This window comes from Myotis brandtii, unplaced genomic scaffold (assembly GCF_000412655.1).
Source record: "Myotis brandtii unplaced genomic scaffold, ASM41265v1 scaffold668, whole genome shotgun sequence".
Taxonomy (NCBI): domain Eukaryota; kingdom Metazoa; phylum Chordata; class Mammalia; order Chiroptera; family Vespertilionidae; genus Myotis; species Myotis brandtii.
In genome coordinates, this window is record NW_005370597.1 from 5,077,324 (window position 1) to 5,090,201 (window position 12,878).

The following is a 12,878-nucleotide window of genomic DNA, read 5'->3' on the forward strand; positions in this document are numbered from 1 at the left end:
CTTTAAAATCATTTCTTTTCCTTTGATTGTATGTAAAATTTGGTACCCACAAACTACACCAACACGAGCTCATTGTGTGTTTAGTTATAAGAAACATTTTCTACCTAAATGAAAACTCCATCAACTTCCATGCTAACAGAATTGGGAGATTTAAAGAGTAAAAATATAAAACCAAAATTAGCAATAAAGCAATTCTGCCATGCTATAATGGCTCTTTAGCCCCTCTCCTTAGCCACTGAAAACTTGTCAGTCATTTTTGGGGGAGAGACGATATTTGAGAAAAAAGGTTGTTTTCAGTACAAACACAGGAAACAAAGTTCTTAAGCCACAAAGAATTTCTGCACTGACAGCATGGGTTACAAAAGGTATATCCTATTTTTAGTGCCAGTGCGTGTATCTTTATGATTTCAAAGGTTGGGTGGGATCAATTCCAATTCTAGCATTTTATGAATAAACATGACTAAATTAAAAAAAACAACAGTAATAACCATAATTCAGTTTTTATTTTTTATGCTTTTAAAAAAGTTTATATTAATTTGAGAGAGCGGGAGAGAGAGAGAAACATTGATTGTCTGCCTCTTGCATGCCCCCTATTGGGGATCCAGCCCGCAACCCGGGCATGTGCCCTGACTAGCATGGAACCTGCTACTTCTCCATGCATGGGGCAATGCTCAACCAACTGAGCCACACAGGCTAGGGCCACTTAGTTTTTAAAAGTACTTTCACTAAACTAAGGTAGCAGAAAATTTCTTTTCAGGTTATGAGGAATAAAATAGGAAATATGTGAATTTTACATAATACTTAAACTATTTTATGGGTGTAAATAATTTTAGTAGACTTGAGTTGTTCTGGTCATAATGACTGTCAGAGAGTTAGTTCCCTGATACATGAAGAACAGGAATGGGAAATTAAACTATTTTGGAGATTGTTACAGAAATTTACATTTATTTATATCATGACAGGCTAAGGCAAAGACAGGCCCATCTTACTTACTAGATAAAAACTAAGTCATAAAAAAAACAACACAGGAGTAGAGGTGAGTAATCTCTATTTTTTGTGAACTATGTCAGGAAAAGGGAATATACTGTGTAAGTTAACATATAGGTCTTTGATAGCTTAAAAGAAACAAACCAGAGCTTAACCACTTTTAAGCACTGTCCACTTCAGATTAGTCACCTTGGGAAGCTAGGCGCTTATTTCAGGGGTATTCAACAGTTTTATAGGTTTTATAGGGTCTATAGGTTTTATAGGTTTCTATAGAAAGACCTACATGGGTCTTTTTTCTTTTTTTAATAACCTCAATGAAATCAAATGTTATAATTTTGGAGAGAATTAAAATTCTACATTTCTGGAAGAACTCAAATCATTTGGAATCACATAAATAAGGTAAATGATCAAGCTAAGTAATATATTCGGTACATTTTCTTTTTTTAAATATATATTTTATTGATTTCAGAGAGGAAGGGAAAGATAGAAACATCAATGATGAGAGAGAATCATTGATTGGCTGCCTCTGGCACGCCCCACACCGGGGATCAAGCCTGCAACCCAGGCATGTGCCCTGACCTTGAATCGAACCATGACCTCCTGGTCCATAAGTCAACACTCAACCACTGAGCCACGCCGGCCAGGCTATATACATTTTCTAATTAAGCAAGAATATTTAGGTGCTACTACAGTGAGTCCAGTTTTCTTTTGTGGCTTACAAGGTAGTTCTGAAGGCAATTTCAGAAAAGGAATAATACATATAGTCTCCTATGGTGGAGGCTTAGAAATACAACTTTTATTTTGTGTTTTCTGTTTTAATCAAAATTAATCTATTTTATAGTCACATCTTGTCCTTAATAAACTCAGCTAGATTCCTGTTGACAAATTTCATGTAGAGTTCTAATTAAAATTTGTAAAGATTCTCTTTAAGAAAGCTGCCTACAAACGTAAAGTTACAGTTTATATTGGTATGTTTACCAACTTAAAATACCATTTCTGTACTTGGCTCTTTGTCATATAAAAAAGAGATTTATAACTTTGGTTTAATGCATTAAATTTGTCTTACTCAAGTTTTTTTCAACCACTTGACTAGTAAAGAAAATATTATAAATGTAGTTTACAAGTAAGTTTCATAATTCTCAAAAATTTATGCACTTAGGATAAATTTTGGTATTCATCATAATCAGAAGCTCTGTTTCACACAGCTTTGCTAAATATAATAAATATAAAAAGAATTTAAAGCTGTTAACTTCACTCCCATTTTCAAGAAATGAATAAGAATCTTTACAGATTTGTTTTTAAAAGACTATTTTACAGAAGCTGAAACTTGACAGAAAGCAATAAATGACTACACAAATATATGCAGGAGAGCAGAGACTTGATCCCATTTCTCCTTTAAATATTTAAAGATTCAATGATGATAAAAATTTTAAAGATCTAAAAGGAATTTCTATCACAATATTAAATTATTTTGTTACAGAACAGTATTAACTTGCCCTGACTTTTCTTTTTTTCTCTTTAAATGTCTCACTTGTAAAAATAAGGTAAATAACAGCTGACTCTGTAATACATAGGTATTGACAGAATCAATAACATATAGGAAGTAGAATTAAAAACCTCTATAGGGCTTGTTAAGACGTTTAAATGAGATGAATGCATACAAAGTCCTCTGCTGCCACATAATTATTATGTTCAATATTATTAGAACAAGAGGGTTAAAAATACACTAAAAAGAATGTGAATACTATATATTTTTAAAAATAAACTAGTTGTTTCATAAACACCTACCTAATCTGTATCATGTGTTTCAGGTCTCTAGAACTAGAGACCAGATGTTAAAAGAAGCCCTCTGGGGAGCTTAGATACTGAGAATTAGGATATTCAACCCAGTAACACCACTAACTAATTCTGTGATCTTTCTCTAGACACTCTCCATGGATGAAAACATAAGAATGTGGGGAGTAGATGAACTTGTAAGTCTCTTTAACCTCTCATTAAAATCACTGTTATCTAACACATAAATCCAGTTCTGAGAATCCAAGGGACCCTCACCTCTCTGGCACGGCTAACAGTGTTTACATATGTCTGTGTACCACAAACTACATTATTTTAAATTCTTATCTCATAAAAATACCAAATCTGGGTTCATTTTTTCCTCTTGTACTTTATAATACAACCAAAAAATGCTCAAGAACCAACTTTGTGTACCATTCCCTACCACAATTGCCTCCTTCACTAAAGTGATGTTAAGAGGATTGTAGAATTTTAAACAGAAACACATACACACACATTTTGAAAATAATTACTATATAATTGTAAAAGTATTTTGACTCCAAACCACCTAATTACTCAAGGTCATAGACTGGCTCAGCTCAGCCTTTGAACTCAAGTCTGATTTTTAGTCTAGTAATTTTCTACTATTTCTATTATTTAATAACTAATCAAATGTTTGGAAGGGATTACAGTGGTGTTTTTTTTTAAAGCACCAAATTTGCAATTTAAATTATCTTGAAATTAAGAAAGCCCTTATTCCCAGTAATTACAAAACAAAACAACAACAACAAAGTAAAAGTGTTCATAACAAACTGGTAGAGCTTTAATGTTCAATATGTGACCATCATAAGGTCATAAGTCATTGCATTGCCCCAAACATGAATAATAAATCATGAACTAAATTATTTGTTCATTTCACAATAGCTTTTAAAAATTGGCTATCAAATATACTTTCATAATAGACACAGTTAAATATTATGGAAAAATTATGAAATCAACTAGAATAAAGGCTAATTTTATTTTAAAAAGAAATAAAAGTAATCATATATTGTAACTATATGTCCTAAACATTGCATACTTAGGTTGGACTCTCAAATTGTTAGTTACAAAAATAAAAATTCTATGTAAGATACTGTGATAGACATTTACAACTAATCATATCATTAAACCTTTCTTTCCCCATATATATATATTTGGCGTACTGTAGGGTAAATGAAAAAAATTCTAAAATAAAAGGTATGTTTATTAAATTTGCTGCACTGTAGACACTATTAATCTTGTTGAAACTTGTTCAAAAGAAAAAATATTTTAAAGCACTCAAAATTAATATTTGAGTTACTCTGTAAAAATATGTTTAAGCATGCAGCTCTACCAAGATAATCAGCCATTAATTTTTAAACTGGCCGAGAGATAAATTAGGAGATGACATACTTCCATGCAAAATAATTGGTCTTAAGAACTATAGTGCAATATAAGTAGTTTAAAAGACTGTCTAGCAACTGCAGGACCCTATAATTTATTCTACATATAACCCAGCATTAAATGAAAATTTAATAACCCAGCAAAAAGTACACAACCCATGGAAATATATTACTAAAGGAAAGGGTTGATTCCATAGTCAGATGACAATGAATATATAAGCATGCTATAAAATATGAAGTGGTTATAACAATAAGATACCATCATTGTTTCAACTACATTCCAGTAATTAGATTTTCATTGATTAAATAGCAGCTTAAATAAAAATTCAACAAACATGAACTTGATTGCAGCTGAAGTAATCTAAAAAGAATTAAAATGTTCTTTCCATCCTTTTTTTGGTAATAAAGTCTAGCAAAAGCCAATGACATAACCTGATAAACAGGGCTATATTGCCACAATTAGCTTTCAATTTCTTTCTCAAATTAAAGACACTAAAGTGTAATCCTGGCTGATACACTCCTTTATACATTAAACACAGCTCCAAATTTTTCTCTTTTTAGTTCTCTGAATTAATGACAGTTGGCCAAATTGTTGGTTTCTGGAATTGTTCTTGATATTTCTAAACTTATCTCCCACCGTTCCACACTTCTGCTCCTACCTCTCCCAAACCCTGCCACCCTGCCTTTCCCATAACACTCATTAATTCAAAAACTCCATTGGAAATCCTGTATTTAAAGGGCATTTGTGATGGTAGTGAGGAAAAAAGGAGACAACCTGTCAAAAATTACTTGTTTGGGGGTTGAAATCACGGTCTAAAATGAATTTTGAATTTGAACTGCAATAAAATTGAACATTTTCTAAATTATACCTTAATGTGTAAAATGAATTTTAAAAATCACCATTAAAAGTCAAGCTCTAATCCAATTTAGCATAGAAACAATCACACACAATTCAAAGGGAAAGGAGCCCTAGCTGGTTTGGCTCAGTGGATAGAACATTGGCCTGCAGACTCGGGTTTGAGTCTGGTCAAGGGCACATGCCCAGTTGTGGGCTCAATCTCCAGTAGGAGGCAGCTTCTCCATGTTTCTCTATCATCATTGATGTTTCTATCTCTTTATCTCTCTCTCCCTCTCCCTTCCTCTCTGAAATCAATGAAAATATATTTAAAAAGGGCGGGGCACTAATGGATCTTTTCTTTAATGAAAGTCCTCCACAGGAATATTTTTATTTACTTGAAAAATACAAAGTCCACGTAGAATAAACCAGAAAAAAGAGAGAGAGAGAGAACAGTTGGCTCTGTGAAACTACAAAAATAAGGAGAGCATAGGCTTTTAAACCCTTCTGTAAAGGTTAATAGGGAATTGATTTTTTTCAGTTATAGCTTAATTCAACAAATTTTTCTTAAAAATTCTTTTGCAACACAATTCAAATAAATATATATCTTTTTTCCATGACTCAGAAATATGGAAGCAAGTGCCCTTTAATTTGGCAAATACCTATAAATACTGCATTACACAACTATCAGGATGTCCTTAGAAGAATAAAAGCACAAACCTGTTTTTCCAATTTAATTTGTTCACTTAAATAGTAGTATACAATGAGAACTCACTGCTAATTAAAATTTGGTACGATCTTTAAAGTAAGAAAAAATGTGTTTTAAGAAATATGCCCCAGACTTATTTTAAACCCAATGTAAATTAAGATTTTCTAACAACTAGGCTATTTTAATCACCTACAGTCCAGAGTGGATAAGCCTTATATAACCAACCAATTAATACAGATGCTCTTTCACATCAGGCACTCACACTAAAATAAATCCTTTTGATCCAATCTCTAAAATCTCAAAAGGCCCCGACAGTGATCTCTACCCACATATGAATTCCACTATTAACACAATTTGCATTTAACCTACATTTATGCAAAGTGTATTTCAGAATAAGTCATAAAATTTATAGACATTCAATAATATACTGAAAGTGGTCAGACTAACTAAAATATTTGCAACACCAACAGACAAAACCAAAACAGCATTATAATAAAAATCATGTTATCAATTACAAAAACATCACGGCTTAGCCAAAGAAACATCACCAGAAATAATTTCAATAAACTCTGACCACACGTTAGTCACACATTTCTGTAATCATTCCACACTAAATTGATACACCTCAGTACACAGTGTGAGTTACCTTTATTAATCTTTTACTAATACAGCCATAACAAAATACAGGGCTTAAAAAAAGATTCTTACCATAAAGCTGAAAATAAATAAACAAAAGCAAATCTCCTTTAACATTCAGCAATCGTTTTATATGAGTGAATATTAGAAATATTAAGATTTTAAAAAGACACTGAAAGACTAATTGCCAGAACCTATGGAAGGGGATGAGAGTGGGGAGAGGAAGAGTGTAAAGAAGTATCGACTAAAAAGGGGATAAATAAAATCAAAACAAAACATTTCCTTATGCCTCCTCTACTTCTGAGGAAACATTCTCTACAATGTTAATAATAAAAACGAGCAAGGGACAGAATTTGCTCCACTCATCCTGTGTTTGTATAGGTCTTCACTTTCATTATCTTAATAAAATTAGACACACATGTAATTAATGAGAAAGGTTAAAATAGACAAATTTTTGTAGCTTCATTAGGTGCTAATCATCAGAGCCCTGAACCCTAAGACTGAGTTTACAAATTCATCTTACATCCTTCTTTCTCTCCAATAATCTTATGCTTCAGAAACTTTTAACACCAAAGTTTCAACACAATCACAATAAAAGCTCTAATGCCACCTGTAACCATTTACTTCTCTGCGACCCTTTTCAGCAGTTTCACCCTTAATGCTAAAGTGAAACAATGCTGAAAATCGAATTATGCAGAAATGTGCCTTCATCGGTGTTACAACTTTATGCTAAATTTATTGAATTTCAGTATTTTAAAAGCATATTAAGTTATAATGGCTAGTTCATTTTACTTAACGAATGTATATGAACATCAATAAGATTTCTCTTGTTTTACTATCAATGAACTTCTAACTTGACTATATTCAATCCCAACATTCATAATTTTACAATTTAATGTGGTAATTGGAAACTGTGCTATGTTTACACATCAGAAGGAACTACCTTCCGCCAAACTGAGATGGTATAGCTCAGCTGGTTGAGTATCATCCCCTGTATCAAGAGGTCATCCTCGGATTCCCATTCCTGCAGGGGTTGGGGGCTCGATCCCCAGTAGGGGGCATGCAGGAGGCAGCCAGTTGATTTTTTTCTCACTCTCTCTCTCTCGCCTTCTCTCTCTCTAAAATCAATAAAAACATATTCTTTAAAAAAAAAGTTAAAAAAAGGAACTACCTTTCCCCTCAAAACAGTGTGAATTTTTTCTAAGCTTTCTGAGAAAAAGCAATTTTAGGTGTCATCTTAAAAAGTCAAATTATGATTTCTTTTTATGTAAAAGGAATGCAAGTGAAGTTATTAGCATTTAATATTTTTTTAAATATATTTTATTGATTTTTTACAGAGAGGAGGGGAGAGGGATAGAGAGTTAGAAACATCGATGAGAGAGAAACATCAATCAGCTGCCTCCTGCACACCCCCTACTGGGGATGTGCCCGCAACCAAGGTACATGCCCTTGGCCGGAATCGAACCTGGGACCTTTCAGTCCATAGGCCGACGCTCTATCCACTGAGCCAAACCAGTTACGGCAGCATTTAATATTTTTATATCAAAAATCAGAAAGTCTATACTCAATACAGTTGTGGTCTCAACATATTGATTTATCTGCTAATCATTCAGGGTCATGGTCATACCTAATGTTTGGCGAGAACCAAGTAGCATACAGAGAGGAGAAAGCAACCAATTTTAGTTTATATCAGGGTTGTTGTTTGGAAACAATAGAGTAATTCAATGTTGGTTAGAAAAGAAACATTGTTTCAATTTATTTGGAAGAAGCTTTGTTCTGGGTAATCATAATTCCCAATGTCAATGCCAAAAGGTATAAAATTTTCAAACATTACCAAATAATTATCTACAAAATATTACACCTTTCACTAGGACACACACTACTGGTTGTGAGCCACATCATCAAAGGTTGCTATGAGGCTCAAATTAAAAATATGAAGGTACTTTCTTTACATGTCATAAATTACTATAAAAGGTATTATAATGATCTATGGGTAACTATGTTCACCTGACTTATGCTCCAGATCCCAGATTTTATGGGGCTTAACAAAAGTTCATTGTAAATGGAAAATAACCTTATTCCATGCCTTTTTTATAATAAGGAAAACAGTAACAATACCTTGGTAATTATCAGACCAAAATGCATTAATAACCTCCAAGTTTCCTAGAATATATTATTTTACTTTGTACAATTAATAACTTCTTACAGATAGCTTCCTACAGATAGCTTAGTCAAATCAACCAGGCACATTCAACCATGAATTCCAATGCCAAAAATTTGAGATTAAAAAATTTAAAACACAGCATGTCTTCTAACATTTAAACAGAATAGTTTATGTGATAAGAAACATCTCAAATTTCTTTACTGAAAACATTTTCAACCTCCATTCAGAATGACAGCAATTCAAAGTTGGAGTAGTGTTCTTTTATATGAAGGTAATTATTATTTAAATAATAGACTAGTAGTAGGTTGTTTACATTTAGACACACAAGAACCAAGGTGCTATTTTTCTGATGAGAAACAACTAAGCCTTTTAAAGGAATAAAATATAGCCTAAATCTAAGTGTAATATTCTTCCCCAACAAGAAAAGCTTCCTATTTAATGCTGTATTCATTGAACTTATACAATTTTTACTTGAGAGGAAGAAGAGACACCTCTATTAGGACATCCCTTTAACAGAAAAAGTATTTTAAAGGAAATTTTAAATAAAATCTCCAGTGATTAGTTAATGGGAACAATGACTATCCCTAACATTTAAGAAAAGATATGAAATGCTTATGTACAAATAAATTGCTGTGTCCACTATGCCTTTAAAAAAAACAACCACCACTGATTGTCTCTACAATCACATTTTTAAATATTTTCCTTCACACCCAAAATGTGATATACAACCCAGTATTTATCTGAATTGGGGATGGGGTGCAGACACAGAACTACCAACAGATACATCTAAATTGAGAACTTTTCCCCAGTAATTCCATTTTAACAGATCCTTTTGATGTCAAACAGAAATGTCAGTACACTTATAAATGACTGAGAAAAAAGAAACAAAGAAAAGCATCAAATGACGTTGAGAATTGAAGCTTAACAATATTGGCCATCGGTTTCTACTTAAGAACTTGTGGGAACATTTGAAAGTAAAATTTTGTTTTGCACTATGTTGCCACCAATTCCTTTCTTAAAGAGACTGATCAGCAAACAAGACTTGGCTACTTTAGGTCAGGAACCTCATAAGCAAGCCCTATGCCTAATACTATGGTCCCATACACTGTTCACTGCATTGCTTTGACTTATTGTTAGTACTTCTAATTTTTAACCCTTTAATCGCACGTTACATTTCACAAGTGTGCAAATACAGCAGCACAACTCTTGGTTATGTAAAGTATAAAGGGTTCTTTTCATTGTAATGTTAGCATATTCTAACCAGCTTAAATGAACATGCACAATGAACATGCTGTATCTGCAAACATTAAAACCCCTTGAACTTACACAATTTTTACTTAAGGTACCTGTCAGTGAGCAGTATTTTTTTAAATAAAATTTTCAACCATTGGCCAATGGGATATTGAATGCCAATATTCAGACAAAAACTTGAAAAGGTTATGTATAGAAATACCACTTAGGCTGTCTACCATGTCTACTTTTAAAAAACTCCTTAAACTTATTCACATGAAGAAGCACATTAATTGCTGGAGAATCATACAAACAAATGAACATTTAAATCTACCAATCTGTCTCAGACTTAAGAAATAGAAAACCAATCTTACCTTGAATAGCCGTTAGAAAAAACCGATCGCCCGGGGAAGTTCAAAGTTCCCAAGGAAGTCAAGTTGTCATCTCCAGATCCTGGGCACCTATTCCAATTTTCTGAACCAACAGGGATTGGTGGAATGACATTAAAAACAGGTTTCTGATCCTGCTGTTGAGAAAGGGATGCTGTATTCATGTCATAGTGGTACATCTGTCCCCCAGAGGTACTCACACCGTGAACAGAAATGGCAGACATTTTATTACCAATTATATTTGCCCCAGAAAAACTTTCCTGACAGTAAACTGGGCCCAGTCTCTCCTGCTTAATTACTCCAGGAGTGCAGAGTTCGATGAAATCTTCTTCTTTTTCTGTTTTCACTTGGGGCAGTGTCACACTGCTGGGGCTTGGTAAGATCAGATCTCCATTATCCTTAATTTTAGGTTTAGTATCTGGTAAAACGAGAGGCTTACAGTCCTCATTGGAGTTTCCTTCCAAAAGGAATGGATCCTCCTCTCCTCCCAAAGGAGAAAGCAAACAGTTTTCATCTATCAAGAGGTCTGGTCTCCAAGGGCTCTCATTCATCTCTTTACCTGGGGACCCAGAAGGAAACTCCAAATCCTGCAAAATGTCGAAGGCTCTTTGGTCTGCGGTATACAACTTCACATTGCCACCGTTGGTGCCGGTCTGGCTCTTCAAATTCTGCTGTTCTGAAGACGCATCCGTGTGTGTTTTTGAAAACTCCTCTTCGGGGGCAACCGAAACAGTAGCAGACGCTGAACTCTTGGGATTCTCTGGAACACTGGTCGACTTACTGAGGTTTGCGATGCTTTCTTCCAGAAGCCGAAAGTCTGTCTCCCCAGAGGAAAGGCTGATTTGGCCCGGTTGTGGGAATCCCAGGTCATTTCCCATCACTTTTGTTTCTGTCTCTCCCATATACAGTCCCATTGAGAGTGAAACTGCCTGGGACAGATCTGGCTGCTGCGCATTGCTTCCTGAGCCTTTTGGAAAATCAACCAAAAGTCGTAGCTGCTTGGAGTCTGACAGAGGAGCAGCAGCCAGTGAGGGTGGAGATGCAGAAACCTTCACAGTAGCTCCTCCCCTTAGGGTTTTGTAGAAGTCCATCACTTTTCCCCTCTCCCCAACCAGCTCACTGCTGGGGATTTCTTCTCTACTGGGGGAGCCTAAGGATTCCTTTGAGTCCATCAATAAATATCAGCTACAAAAAAGAGAGAGGGGGGGAAACATAATAAGCTAAGAAAGCACATTATCTCTGTGATCCGATTAGTAAGAGCTTGTTAAATGAACCTTTTAGTTAACTCTGAATCTAATTCCTCGTTACCAGAAGAGTAGTTTCCGTCATCCAGAATAAAGAAGCCATGCATGTCCCCTGCTCCCATTCAGTGTGCCACATGTAAAAGCACAATACAGCCCATTTGCATGGCTGAGAACAAAATTGTATCAAACTAAGCTTGGCTATTAATCCTGACACTCACAGAACTGTAACTTTGTTAATTATAGACATTATAATTCATTACATCTGATTGTTCTAAAGGTTAGCGTTGCCGCCAAAGTATTTAATTAAAAAAGGAACTATGATCATTAAAATTCCTGCCTCTTTTCAATCAAGGCTTTTCTGAGAATCAATACACATAAAATTTGATAAGTACTATGCTAGAATTCTTTATCTGATTATTCCCCAATTCCCCTCCTACTAGCTAGCTAGTCATACATTCAAACCTTTAGTACAACCTCCTAGTAAATCATGCACATTTCATCTGAAAAATAAACAATGATGATTCTGCTTATCTTCCAATAGGCTAGGAATAGGCTTTTATTTTTAACTCATATTTCTTATTGAATGTACCTGTTGAACAGTGCCTGCCTTCAAATTCTGGACATACTAAATGAAATACATTGTATAAAGGCAAACTAAAATTTAGATTTTAAAAAGCAGAAGAGAATATAGCTTTTCACTACAACTTTAGCTTATTTAAATATAACAAATGCAGTGCCTCTCAATCCGTACAAGACAATAAAATATAGAGGACGCTACATTTCTTTAAAACTGCTTAACACCCTCAGTATCAAACAATATATTTCTAAAAGACGTTTCCTTTCCAAATTTTTAACTACTGAACAAGAGAAAAATCCAGAACTCTAAAATCATATTCGTGTAAATCCATGCGGGGAAAAAAAACATCCTGTAAAATGCTGGGAATAATTTCCTCTGCATTCTAAACCGTCACCTATGACAACTCTCAGCCTATTCTCAAGACGCTTAGGTTGCTGGTATATTAATAATCAGGATGTTTTGTAAAAACCGGCAAAGACTTTGATAAGCATATTTGCGACATGATAGTCAAATCTCACCCAAATGAAAGGAAACTTGTCCTGTACAGAGACTTTAAAAAACAAACTTCACTGGCCCTCACTGAAAATGGAGTGCGATGGAGGTAAAAGGGTGGAATCTGTCCCTACAAACCTTGACGGTAAACTGCGTATCGCTCCCCCCCTTATCTGATAACGATCTTTAAACACTAGGCATCAAGTGGAACCTAATGAATTTCCACGCCGTTTTGACAGCTGCCTTCCAACTCTAAACCAAAACAATGCCTCATAAAACGAAAACGATCCCTTCTTCCCAGGGCTGTATCCCCCAGTTTACGTGGCAAATAACCGACACCTCAATGAACCATGCCAAGGGGGTCTTCAGGGGCAGCGCGAGGCGCCGTGATCGAGCCTGCCACCCAAACGTCAAACGCGCG

At 34.6% G+C, this 12,878-nt stretch overlaps 1 protein-coding gene across 2 annotated transcripts in view; it reads right to left on the bottom strand.

The window, feature by feature from the left end:
• The window catches only part of NR3C1 (nuclear receptor subfamily 3, group C, member 1 (glucocorticoid receptor)), a 100,738-nt gene extending 89,409 nt beyond the window's left edge, over positions 1–11,329 (bottom strand). For both annotated transcript variants that reach the window (XM_005881104.2, XM_005881103.2), the window contains exon 1: positions 10,130–11,329. In XM_005881104.2, coding sequence (XP_005881166.1) covers positions 10,130–11,316 — 1,187 coding nt within the window. In that variant the 5' untranslated portion in view covers positions 11,317–11,329. The remainder of the gene's footprint in view (positions 1–10,129) is intronic.
• Positions 11,330–12,878: the final 1,549 nt, after the last annotated feature.